Genomic DNA, 13,361 nt, shown 5'->3' on the forward strand with positions numbered 1-13,361 from the left:
TCCGCCCTGGCGCGCACGTTCCCGCCCGCGCATGACGTTATATCCCTAGTAACCGCGGTGGCGGCAGTGGCGACCCGGCTTGCCTTAAAGGGTCAGGCGCACGTGTTCCGGCCCCCGGGAGTCCCCGTAAGGACCCCGCCTCATTGGGCGCGGGGCATCCGCTGGGCATCCCTTGGAGGTATATGGGCTGGCGTTCCAAACTCGAGCCCCCCTCATCTCCCGCTGCTCCCCGGTGGGCGTTTGCGGCGGCCGCGAGGGGCGGGGCAGGTGGCGAGACTGAAGCAGGGGATTGTCCCCTTAGCCACGCCGCAGTGACGTCAGCCCGAGCCTACTGCAGGGGCGGGCTTCGGCGGGAAGACCTCTCCCCCTGCCCCCGGAGAAAAGGACCTAACCCTGCGCTGGGGAGGGGTGTCTGATCAGAGCATTTTCCCAGTCTTAGGGGTACAGGACCCTGCCCTGGAAAGGTCTAAGCGGAGGAGGGATATGGCCCTGCCCTTGGGGGGTCGGATGTGGGGGCGATGTGGTCCTGCCTTGGGACCTGGTGTTTCCCTGGCTCGGCCCACAGCCTCCCCCTCACGTCACCATCCTCTGCCATTCGTGAGCGGGGATTCGCGCACACACGCCACCTCTAAAATTACCCGGACCCTCCTCCCGCACCCAAGCCAACGGATCTCGCGCTCTTGTCCGCGGCGTCTCCCCGTGTGGTCGCTGGGTGTCGCTAATGTCTAGCCAAAGGCCTGTGCTTCAGCCCCGCGCAGCCGGGGGACGGGAAGGGGATCGTGGAGGTGCGGATGGAAGCTTTCCTCGTGGTGGTACTCTAGAATCGTTCGTAGCCCCTCCCCTTCGGTCTGGAGCCCCCTTAGTTGGCGGGGGCTCTAAAGACTCCATTACTGCGAGCTTGGGCGACCCCAGCTGCACACTTGCGTGCATTCCAACCTTCGTTTTGATACTGGGATAAAAGGCCGTGTTGCAGCCTAGAGCCAGGATTATCTCAGATTAAAGGGCGTTCCGTGGGGGCGGGTGGGATGGGAGGAGCTCCGGCCCCTCGAGTGAGGGGCGCTTTTTCCCAGACTAGTGTTTGAGAGGGTGTTTGGAGAGAGGGGGCTGGAGGGAATGTATTAAAGGACTCGAGATGGGGGGATTCCCCTGCCCAGGGAAGGGGAGGGGCCATCCAGACAAAAGCGCCCGCCCGCTGCCTCCCCTCCCCCTCGAGCATCTTTCAAACCCGCGAGTGGGCGGGCGGGGGCGGGGGAGTCCCCCTCTCCTCCCCCTCCCCCTGCTGGCCAGGCTGTCCAGCATCTCCGCGGCCGTCAAGGCCCGGGCACGCGCGCGCACGGACCCACACCCCAGCGGGTCTCACAGTCGCGCACACACACATACACACACAACAGCAAACAAAGGGTCTGGACACCCCTGTCCCCTCCCGCCCCTCAGGCCGGAGAGGGCGGGGCATCCCCTCCCCAGCCCCTCTGCAAGGTAAGCTTCGGGGCTGCAAGCTGCGGTGGGGAAGGGGACCCGGCACCCCGGAGGGAGGGGACCAGGACGCTGTGGGGTTCTCCGCTCCCCAAGAAAGCCGGCGCCCACCGGTACGCCCTTTGAGGGCTTCAGGCCGGCCTCCGGGCTGTGGGTGTGCGGAGAGGACCCCAGATGCCAGAGATTCCCGGGTTTCCGCGGAGGTCTTTCCCTGGCTTCCGAGACTGGAGCCGACGGGCCCCTGTGAAACGGGGTCCTGGGAGCCTGAGCTCCCAGAATTGGGGACAGGGCGCCGGAAGCTTCCCCATAAGCGCCAAGACTTTCCTAATCTGCCAGCACAGCATGTCCACCTGGGTACTGAGACAGCCCTCTGAGTCGCTTTGCACCGACCCTCGGTTTCTCACACCACCACCATCGGTGCATCTTCTGCTGTGTCTCGCGTACCTGTGAGGTGGGGGTGGGCGGCTGCTAGTGGTCCTCTGGACTATCCAAGCTTTCTCTGCTGCATCCCACAGCCACACACTACTTAGCAGCGGTGGGACCCCGGCATGAGCTCTGCCTCCCTGAGCCTCAATTTCCTCTTCTGCAAAGTGGGTAACGACACGGAGGATTCCCTGAGGTCATGCATGCGAGCCTGACTTTACTCGGTCAATTAATTTCTTAGCTCATTTCACACATATTTCCAAGTGCCTACTATGTGCCCCAGCACTGCAGCCAGGTGGTGGGGCTACAGCAACCAGCAAAAACAGCCGGCTGTTTGCTGTGCTTATACCTGAGGCTGGTGAGGGAGAAAGATCAGTGTGTAAAGCGAGGAATACCCACTGGTGATTTGAGACTGTAAAGACTAAAATCTCATAGGGCATAGAGAGTGACTGGGGGTAAGGGTGCTCGAGATGGAATGGGGTTTCTGGTTGGTATCTGCCTTATTCATGCCCTTCATTCAGCTCCTTATATGAGGGAGGGCCAGGGCCAGAACAGTGCCTGGCACACAGTAGGTGCTCATTAAATGTTGAATGAATTAGGGTATTAGATCAAGACTATTTTCATAGTACTTTAGGTCAGGAAGGAGGCTTATCATGAACCAATCCACCTCCCTCCCATTGTACAGATGGGGTAAGTGAGTCCCTAAGACCCAGAAAAGGGGAAAGAGCTTGTCAAAGGCAATACAGGGAGTTGATGGAGTATCATCATTCCCATAAAGTGAGCGTGGCTGAAGGAAGGGGAAAGGAAGAAAGTGAAGGCTAGATTTGAGCACAGCGCTCCCCCCCCCCCAGGAACTAACGATACACAGCCAGCTCCCGCCTCTCTATACCGCACAGACACAGCCCTATGATGAATATCTACTCAACGGGCATTTATTCAACCTACTACTATATGCCAGTTGCTGGGGACAGCAGGGAACAGAACAAAACTCTCTGCTCCCACAGAGGTGCCATATAATGGAGAAGACAGAAAAAGAAACAACATAAACAAATAAATATATAACAAATTATGATTAGGACTGTGATAGAAATAGAAGGCTGTGTCAAAAGAGCAAAATGGTGAGGCCCACTTCAGGTTGGGTATCCAGGAGGACCTCCCGGAGGAGTTGAATACTCTTCAAACACACACACACACACACACTTAAATCCAGATGGACATAATCATACCAAGCAAACACCGTATACGAGGCACGTCAAGTCTCATTCCTACATAGGCTGATGTGGCTTCGCCCTGTCACATACATATACTCCTGCAGGTATGGTCTGGTTTCAGCTGTGCAACACTCACAGACTCACAGAAAGTTCCACCTGCTCGGCGGCACACGGACAGCTGTGTATACTCTCATGCACACACACATGCATATACACGCACATGCCTGGGGCCCCTGATGATCCTTCCTGGCCCTGCTTTAGCTCCAGGCGTAGAGCTAGTTAGTAACTATTTCTTCTCAGGCCTGAATGCTCAGGGCCAAGGTGTGGATAAGGGCATTTATTCTCACCTCCTTCCCTCTTGTTGGCCATCTAGCCCGGCATCCTTCTTCTGAGGGTGGTGGGCTTGGGGGAATCCTGTGCTTTACTGACAAGCCAGGCCAGGGGCTCCCAGGCTGGGCCACTGGCTGATCGAGCTGACAAGCTGGGGTAAGGGAGGCCGCCTCTCTCTGCGCCTGAGCCTGGTGGGCCTTGCTGTGAGGATGAAGTGAAGAGCTGCCCAGAGCAGCCTGCTCTGCCATCTGGACCCCCCTCCCCAGCCGGCCTGCTGCCCGGGGGAAGAAGGGAAGGCAGGCTTAGAGGCACCCCTCTACCTTGGGCACTCAGGCCAGTTCATGATGCCCTGCCTTCCAAGCCTGGGGTTCTGCCAAGGCTGATTTCTGCAAACGTGAACAGGTGTCCGGACAGTGGTGGTGTATCATGCATGCGAGCCTGACTTTACTCGGTCAATTAATTTCTTTTTTTTTTTTTTTTTAAAGATTTTTTTAAATTTATTTATTTGAGACAGAGAGAATGAGAGAGAGAGAGCACATGAGAGGGGGGAGGGTCAGAGGCAGAAGCAGGCTCCCTGCCGAGCAGGGAGCCCAATGCGGGACTCGATCCAGGGACTCCAGGATCATGACCTGAGCCGAAGGCAGTCGCTTAACCAACTGAGCCACCCAGGCGCCCCTCGGTCAATTAATTTCTTAGCTCATTTCAGTGTCTCTGCCCCTCTTCCCTGGATTGCAGTCCTCTCCCGGCCATCCACTCCTCCATTCCTGCCTTTATTCTGCAAATCCACGGGCTGTTCCAGGCACTGGGGATCTGGCTACAGAATTTGAAGAGCCCAGGGCAAGGGGAAAATGCAGGGCCCTTGATCAAAGTAATGAAGCATTTCAAGACAAGGGCAGGGCGTTAAACCTTCTAAGCGCGGGCTGTGAGGACTGCACAGGTCACATATCTGTGAAGTTCGTTCTCGGTATAGCTAAAATCGCACTGAAAAATCCCCTGCCCTCGTGGAACTCAGGCTTCGGACAGCAGAAATGTTAATATATGATATGTCAGGGATGATGACAGTTGAGAGGAAAGATAAAGCTGAATGAGGGCGATGGGGTGGAGGGAGGCATCTATATCAGCCCTCTGGAATGAGGTGCCTTTGAGCAGAGGCCTGAGGAGGTAAGGGCATCAACTGGATTTATTTGTTCTTTTCAAGAGATATATGTTGAGCGCCTACTGTATGCCAGCATTGCCCTAGGACTGGAGAGCCAGCTGGAGACAGAACAGATCAACATCCTGACCTCAAGTCCTAATCAAATGATGAGCAACAGCTGACAAAAATAGTAGGTACATTCTTTATCTTGTTAGAATGTTAGAAGTCTAAGAGAAACAAACAAACTGAAAGCAGAGTCAAGGAGATCAGGAAGTGGGAGGAACACGACATCCGAGCCTGGTTTTTTGGGTCAATGAGAACTGCAAGTACAAAGGCCCTGAGGTCTGAATATGCTTGAAGTCTTTGCAGAACAGAGTCAGCTGGTGAGTCTAGGGGGAGGATGGGAGGAGGTGAGGTTTCTGTGAATGTGTTGCTATCTTCCATGTCTGTCTATAGCTCCATGTGAGGTCAACAACAATGATGATAATTGTTATTATTACTAGGATGGTGACTACTGTTTTGTGAGCACCCACTATGAACCAGGCATGGTGCTTAGAACCTTACATGCATTGCTTCACTTCATCCTCACAACAACCTCCTCAGCTAGGTATGGATATCATTCCCATTTTACAGATAAGGAAACTGAGGCTCAGAGAGGCTGGGTGACTTGCCCAAGGACATACAGTTAATAAATGGCAGAGCTAGGATTTGAATGCAAGGCTGTCAGTGTAATTTTTTTTTTTTAAGAGAGAGAGCACCCATGCTGCGTGGAGGTGGGGGTTAGGGGTGGAGGACAGGGAGAGGGAGAGAGAGAATCTTAGGCAGGCTCCATACCCAGTGTGGGGCTCGATCTCAGGATCCTGAGATCGTGACCTGAGCGGAAATCAAGAGTTGGATACTTAACTGACTGAGCCACCCAGGCACCCCTGTCAGCATAATTTTGGAGCCTGAGCCTGGCCCTTACTTACTACATGGCCTTTTCTTTGTCTGTCTGAGTGCATGCATCTGACTTCATACAGAGAGAGGGGGTGCCTCTTTCTCCCTGTGTCTATCTTATTCATTCCTTTATTCGTTCAGCATTCATTGAGACCATGTGTGGGGGACCATAATGAATGGGTACCATTTATACAGATAATTACAACTCAGAATGATGAATGCTTTAATGGGGGCAAAATAAGCAGCAGCAGGAGCTCAGAACATGGACTGTCTCAGTTTGGCTGAGAAGTGGAGGTGACCTTTAAGCTATCTTTATACATTCATCCATTTGTTCGACAACTGTCTGTCAAAGGCTTGCCAAGGTTGGTGAGATAATGTTTACATTCATTTCTACTAGTTGACACTGAACTGCAATGCTAGTTAGTGCAATAAGGCAAGAAAAAGAAATAAAAGCCAAAGTCGGGGGTAAAATAGTTAGTCCATAGCAGACCTTGCTAGGAACTTTATAATTATGCTATTATGTCCTTAAAATAATAACCAGACATTGAACAAATACTTACTAAGAGCTTGCTATGTTCCAGATTCGGTTCTAGGCACTGGGCATATGGTAATGAATAAAATAGATAAAATATTCTTGCTCTCCTGCAGCTGATATTCTAATGTGGGAAGAGACAGTAAGTGTAATAGATAAATTACATAGTACATTATCAGGCGATAAGACCTGTGAAAAATAGAGCAGGATAAGAGGGATTGGGAGTCCTGAGGGGCTAGCAACTTTAAACAGGGGTGGGATGGAGAGAACCTCCAGGAGAAAAGCCTGAAAAGGTGAGATCTGAGCAAAGAACTGAAGAATGTGAGAAGCCTGTGGATATTTAAGGGAAGAGATCCAGGCAGGACCAGCAGGTGCAAAGGCCCTAAGGCTACAGTGTGACTGGTGTGTCCAGAAACAGCCCAGACCAGTGTGGATGGAGCAAAGGCTGAGAGGGAGTGGTAAGAGGTGAGGACCGGGAGGTGACTGGGCACACTGTGCCAGGACTGTGTGGGCCTCCTCTTGAGGGCTTTGATTTTTCCTCTCAGTGAAATAAAAGCCATAGAGGGCTCTGACCAGAGGAGGGACATGATCTGACTTGGGTTCTAACAGGCTCTCTCAGGCTCAGATGTTGTTAGTATTAAGCAAATTACTGAGTGCCAGACACTGTGCTGTGAGAATTCAGTACGGTCTGATCTCATTTCATTCTCACATGGACCCTGTAGCGATTATCATTCCATTTCACAGAGGAGAAACTGAGGCTCAGAGAGTTTGTCCTTGACCCATGGCCACACAGCAATAATTCGCAGCACCTGGGTGCGAAGGTGAAGCGAACCAGCCTCCCCCTCCTCCAGGCTTTCAGGCAAGGATCGCCGGCAGCAGAGCGCACTCATCATCGGGAGCTGCGTCTGTGTCCCTGTCTGTCTGTTTCTATTTCCACGCGTCCCTGTCTGTCTCCGCGCGCCTCTGCTTGTGCGTCCCCCATCTGTGCCCAAGCCGCCGTCTCGCTGCGCCCGGCCCCCGCACATCGGAGCTATTTCGGGTTTAGGCATAAAAGCCCAACAGCTCGGAGGAGACGCTTCCTCCGGCCCCCGGCTCGGACCACGCGCCACACGCGGCCGCTCCTGGGAGCTCCCGGTCTTCTCTGCGGGATCCCCAGGCCGGGGGAAGCCCCCGAGGGAGGACGGGTGGGGGCTGGGGCGACCCGGTCCCGAGGCTCCCGGCCCCCCAGTGGCCAACCTGGGCATTGACGCCGTCCAGACCCTAGCCGTGCGTCAGCTGTCGCTCTGGCAACGGGCGGGCGACGTCACCCGACGGGCAGTGCGTCAGCCACCTGCTGACGTCACGCCTCCGGAGAGGAAAACCAGCGAGGGAGGGTATGATTCAGGCTCGGCCGGCAGGGGGAGCCCCAGGGCACTAATGGCGGATGCCTTCGGCTTGGTCCTTCAGGAGGCGCTGGCCCGGGCGGACATGACGCCCGCAGCCCCAACGGCGCGCTAGGTTGGCGGGATGAAGAGGAGCCGCAGTGTCCTGTCGGTGGCCGGGCCCGGGGACGAGGTGAGAGAGGCGGGGCCTGGGCTTGGGCCGCGGGGGAGACGGGCGCCCTCTTGTGACTATGGCGGTTCACTAAGTGTGGCTTCACATCCTCAAATCTGAGTTGTCGTCGCCTTGTGCCTCAGTTTACTCCCTTGATGCCATAATTTTCCTGCTGCCTGGATTAAGAGGCTCTCAGCCCCGGGACAGAAGGCAGGGGCTTCCAAGGGGCTTCCCGGGTGGGGAGAGGATTGTAGGGTGAAGGAGGGGTGCTGGGGGTAAGGTCTTGAGGGTCTAAGATGGGGGGAGGAGCCACAGACTGTAAGGCCAGGAGGGGCCTCGTAGGCGTGCAGGGTGGGGATATGTTAGAGGGGCTTCACAGTGAGGCACACAGTGGGTCCAGAGCCCCAGGGCCGGAACATCAAAAGGGAGCCCTATAAGAATTATGGCTGAGAAGGGGTGGGAAAGCGCCCTTTGTGGGAGGGATCAGCGAGTGGCTAAGATGCGAGGGGGACACAAGGAGTCTATATCCCCATCAGCCACTTTCTCAGGTGGCTAGGGAAGGGTGTTACTGGAGGGAGGGGCTCAGAACGGCCTGGTGAGGCCATGCCCCTATCCTGTCCTTGTCCCTCCTCAGAGGCCGTGGGAGACCCCGGAGCCCACCAGTGCCAAAATGCTGGGGGCCGACCTCCGACGACCTCGCCGTCGCCTTTCCACGGGTCCGGGCCTGGGCTGGGCCGAGACTGAGCCCTCAGACCCTGGGGTCCCACTGCCGCCAAGACCCACCACGTTGCCACTGCTGGTCCCTCCACGGATTTCCATCACCAAAGCTGACAGGTAGGCAGGAGGGGGCCAGGCTGGGAGGTGGGGTGGAGATTCAGGGCCAGCCACCAGCCGTTTCCATGCTCCAGGCCCCTGGCCTTTCACAAAATCAGCTGAAACTTCTGGAGCCCTGTGGATCAGGCTGTGACGCCCCTTCCCCAGGGTGCCCCTTGCAGCCTCTAGGAATCCCGTCTTCCATTTTGCAGCTGCCTGAGTCAGCAAGAGGCAGGGTTGTGGAAAGGGTTTCAGCCCTCCAGTCCCGTCATGCCCCCACAATCAGAGAGCTGGGGCAGGTTAGGGAGTGGGTCTCCCACCAGTCAGCTGTGTGCTTCTATTTCTCCTGGGAGGTTGCACTTCCTTCCAGGACTTAAAGGGGATGGTGAGACCCTGGAGGAGGGCTGGACTGGCATTTTTCTTTCTCTTGGGGGTAGATGTAAGAGGTATGTGTGAGCCCCTTGCTCTTTCTCATCTGGGGTCCTCCGAGGGCACTTCAGCCCCCATCTTGGCTGGAGGATGAGTTTGAAAGCTGGACAGCTGAGCTTGCCCTGGCTGCTGGCCAGGCCCCTGCCCCTACTGCCCTCCTCAGGCCACTGTTCTCTGCAGCCTCCATCTTCCCCACCCTTTATCTACTCACTTGGAGGTCTCCAGGGTCTCAGCTTGGGTCATGATATAATGCTTCATTTCCAGATGGGGGACGGAAGTGACTGTCATTCCCCCCCTCCCTGGGTGTAATGTATCTCCCTCCAACTCCTCCTGCCCCCAAATCATCCTTCTACCCTCTGCCAGGTTCAGGGCCAGCATGGTCTAACCCGGATTCAGACCAGAGCTCCAAACACCAGCCCTGGCCCACTGGCTTGTGTCCTTCTTCCGCAAACCGCCCCACCCCCACCCCGCTGTGGTCTATCCGCCCCCTCCGCCCCCATCCCTTGTTACCCAGAGCTCCGGGCAACGCTACAGCCTCCAGTCCCCAAGAATTTGGCCCAGCCCAGGACCCTCAAATGATCTGGAGAGGACTGGCAGCCCTTGCCAATCCCCAGAAGCCGTTTTGACTATGTACTGCGGGGGGAGGGTCCCTGAGAGAAGTGGGAGACACAGTTCTGGCTTCTGGGATACCCCGCGGCTGCTAATGCGGGGCGGGTTCTTGCTCCGCATTCGCCCACGCCCGGAGCCCCTCGAGCGGGGAGAAAAGCGGCTATGGGGGTTGGAGATGGCTGCTTTTTTTTTTTTTTTTTAATAAGAACAGTGCTGGGGGGGATGGGGGGGAGGAGGGCGGTGGCAGACAGCACGGCCTGCCCCGTGGAGTCAGTGAGGGGGGCACGCGGGGGCGGGGACCTGGTTCTGGGGACGCGCACCAGAACCGTTTAGCGTCCGAGCGCGCGTCGGCCCCGGGCGTGGGGCACCCGGGCGATAGCGCTCCCCAAGCCCGGCCACCGCCAGGGCTCCGTCGCCGCCGGGGCGGCAGAGATGGGGGGAGGGTGGCGCTCGGATCCCGCTCGTTCTCTGCTCGCTCGCTCGGCGCGGCGCTGGGGGAGGCGGGAGCGTGAGTCACGGCGACTCCCGATTTAGGTGCCGGAAGGGGGGCTCTGCCGGCGGGGGCCGCGGGGAGGAGGCGCGGCTGTTTACTCGCCTGAAAAGGGCATGGGGGTGCATCCCGCGGCTGCCGGAGACCTGCCTCAGTTTACCTTCTGTAGAAGCGCTTTACAAGAGGCAGCGATACACAGAGCGGTGGGCGGGCAGCCGGGGTGTCCTCCTGGAGCCACACGGGAACCAAAGGGACACACCCCAGAAACACCCCAAAGCGGCCCTCAGGCCGACCACACACACACACCAACACGTATAGGCTCCTTCAGACACCACAGTCAAACAGCCGAGGCTGAATTGCCTGCACAACTCCGCAAGCACGGACCGACCACAATACACACCCAAACGCGTGGGTACACATGCACAGCCCCAGGCCACCAGAACAGACCCCACAGCGGCGCACACCCTCCAAACAAGCAGCACACGTGCGCACACATCCTTCACCCACAGACACACTGATACACACACAGCGAAATCCAGAGAAACAGGCAGACCGCAGCAGCCAACCACGTGCGCACACACACTTCCAGCCGACACCAAAAACACAGACAACCCTCGGAAGGGGCCACGTGCACGCACATCCCGCCCTGGGCACACACCATCACCATCTTCCGACCCACCAACAGGAGAATCCCCGAACGTCGCCGCTGCCGGCAGCAGAGACCGCGTCGGTGGCACCGGGACCACTCCCCACATGCGCCCCCCCGGCCAGGGGTAGCGGCGAGGACACGCCAGCATAGGGCTCCGCCCCCGCCATGATGGATGGACTGACTGACACACCGGCAACCAGTCGGGTGTCTTCTTCCTGATCGGATTAACCGTTTAACTCCTTCTTTCCCGTGCACGCCGCGGCTAGGCAGGGCGCTCAGGAGAGAGCCGAGTTCCGGCGCCCCCTCCCCTCCGGGAGCGGGGCTCTGCGTGGGCGGGGAGGGCCCCCCTCCTTGGGTGGCTGCCCCCCACTAGCCCGGACGGAGGAGGAGGAGGAGGAGGAGGGGGGCGGCGCTGACAGAGCGGCGGGCGGGGGGCGGGGAGGGGCGGGACGGGGCGGGGGAGCCGGGGCTGGCGCGGAGCGGGGTGCCGAGCGCGGAGAGCGCTGCCGGGCGCCGAGCAGAGCGCCAGCCGCCGACAGAAAGCCGCGGCGCCCGGCCCGGGGGCGACCGGCCCGTAGCGCCCCCGGGTCTGTCCCCGGGGCGCCATGGCCCCACCGAGGCCAGGCGCACCCGCGGGGCCTCGGGCGCGTCGGCTAGCGCGCCGCTGAGCAGGGGGAAGCTTGGAGAGGCCGGGGCCCCCCGGGGCGCAGGAGGGGGCCCGCGCCATGGAGCCCCCGGCCGCCCCCTCGGAGAGGAGCCTGTCTCTGTCTCTGCCCGGGCCCCGGGAGGGCCAGGCCACCCTGAAGCCGCCCCCCCAGCACCTGTGGCGGCAGCCGCGGACCCCCATTCGTATCCAGCAGCGCGGCTACTCCGACAGCGCGGAGCGCGCAGAGCCCGCACGGTCCCCACACCGGCCCATAGAGCGTGCCGACGCCGTGGACACCGGCGACCGGCCCGGCCTGCGCACTTCCCGCATGTCCTGGCCCTCGTCCTTCCACGGTACCGGCACCGGCAGCGGCGGCGCGAGCGGAGGCAGCTGCAGGCGGTAAGACTCCGGGCGGCGGACGCGCGAGGAGCGGATAGGCGCGCAGAGAGGACGCAACTCGCCGCGCTGACCGCAGGCGGCGCTGCGCTGCGGGTGGAGTCCGAGTGACTGGCGGGGGTGTGGAGGGGAGGGGGAGTTCTGCTGTGGGGGCGTCGGGGACGCGACCCTGGTGGTGCCCCATACACGAGTACCCTTCCTACTGAAGCCGGTCCTGGGGTCGACCTCGGGGGAGCCATGCTGCGTGTAGTATTTACGACGTCTTGGTTGCGGGCTGCAGCTTTGGGAGTCTGTACCTTAGTTGATGACAGCGCAGGACAGTGGCTATAGGTTGGCTACTTGAAGGGACTTTCCTGGGGGCGCTGTACTGGCAGCTAGATTCATTATGTTTGTGGACGACCTAGAGGGCACTGTAGGGGGCGCCTGCTGGGATCACAATGTTTCCTCCAGGCTGAGGGGCTCTCAGAGTCCCCTTAAGGGGTGGAGGACTGTATGGGGTGGGGGGAGCGTTCGGGGACTCGCCCTGAAGCAACTGGGGTCAGAAATCCAGAGGGAGCCTCTTGGGGGAGCACCGTGTTGGGGGCCTGTGTGCTGCGTTGGCGCTCCCTCTCAGGGCAGGAGTGTTAGGGTTCAGTAGCTGACCAGAGGGAGGGACGGTGCGCAGAAGGTGCACGGTCCCGGCACAGGGTAAGGGAGTCCCTGCCTCCCCGAGGGGATGGTGTTAGAGGGCAGGTGTTGGGCTGGCTCTGACGGCGCCCTCTCACTGACCTGGGTTGGCTCCAGCTGTTGGGGTACGACTGGTGTGTCTGCCTTAGCTGCATGCGCTGCCTGGGCTTCTGGGGACCCGCGACTGTGACATGGGATTGTGTGTGCTCCGGGGACAGTGACTGTGGCCGTGGAACCATATGTGCTCCTGAGACGGTGCTTGTGACATCATGGCTGTGTGTGTGCTTCAGGACAGTGTGGTTGTGACACACGGTGTGCTTCCAGGACAGTGACTGTGACCGTGTGACTTGTGTACTTAGGGGTGGCAGGAATTGTGGCAGGATGACCGTGTGAGCTCCCAGGACCATGACGATGTGACTGTGTGCTTCTGGGACGGCGGTTGTGACAGTGACTGCGTGTGCTCTTGAGGCACCGATTGTGACTGCACGCATTCCCGGGAGGCAGTGATGGTAGCCCTGGGACAGTGTGATCGCATCAGCGGGACTGTCCGAGCTCCCAGCGACACTGATTGAGACGCTGACATGCTCTCAGCTGCCTCTGTTCCCTGCGTCCAGGAGTCGTCTGAGTTCTGGGGTGCGCTCCCATTTGCCCGCCGTGCTGTCCTCGAACCAGCTGGTGTTTCTAGTTACAGTATCTACTCTAGTGGTCCTCGGGGGTCTGACTCTGTGACCGACAGCTTCGACTGTGCGTTTTGTCTGACCCACCACTGGTGCCCCTCTGCTTGCGACATCGCTAAGATGGTCAGATTCGGGCCTCTCCCTCCTGGAGTTCCCAAGGGAGGCCCCTCTGGGCTGTGACCCTACAATTCTAGCTCTCTCTGGGGCCTTCCAGCAGGCCCTACCCGCCCCCCCCTCCCTGGGCCACCCCCACACACTCCCATTGGAGACATACCCAGCCCCAGCACCCCTGCCCCGAGGCAGGAAGCGAGTGTCATGGGCCCGGCACACACAGCCTGCTATTTCCCAAAGGGAACTGGAGAGAAGCTGAAGGAAAACAGAAGCTGGAATCAACAGGAAATGCCAAGACCCGG

General features: G+C 58.8%; 1 protein-coding gene across 2 annotated transcripts in view; it reads left to right on the forward strand.

The window, feature by feature from the left end:
• Positions 1-7,499: 7,499 nt before the first annotated feature.
• The window catches only part of PDE4A (phosphodiesterase 4A), a 44,127-nt gene continuing 38,265 nt past the window's right edge, over positions 7,500-13,361 (forward strand). Inside the window, exons 1-2 of one of the 2 annotated variants that reach the window (XM_031036416.2) lie at positions 7,500-7,594; positions 8,208-8,407. In XM_031036416.2, coding sequence (XP_030892276.1) covers positions 7,547-7,594; positions 8,208-8,407 — 248 coding nt within the window. In that variant the 5' untranslated portion in view covers positions 7,500-7,546. Of the gene's footprint in view, positions 7,595-8,207; positions 8,408-11,081; positions 11,609-13,361 lie in introns of those variants that run through there. The other variant, XM_031036415.2, reaches the window with a different exon arrangement.

Source organism: Leptonychotes weddellii, chromosome 1 (assembly GCF_054177405.1).
Source record: "Leptonychotes weddellii isolate Sample4059 chromosome 1, ASM5417740v2, whole genome shotgun sequence".
NCBI classification, from domain to species: Eukaryota; Metazoa; Chordata; class Mammalia; order Carnivora; family Phocidae; genus Leptonychotes; species Leptonychotes weddellii.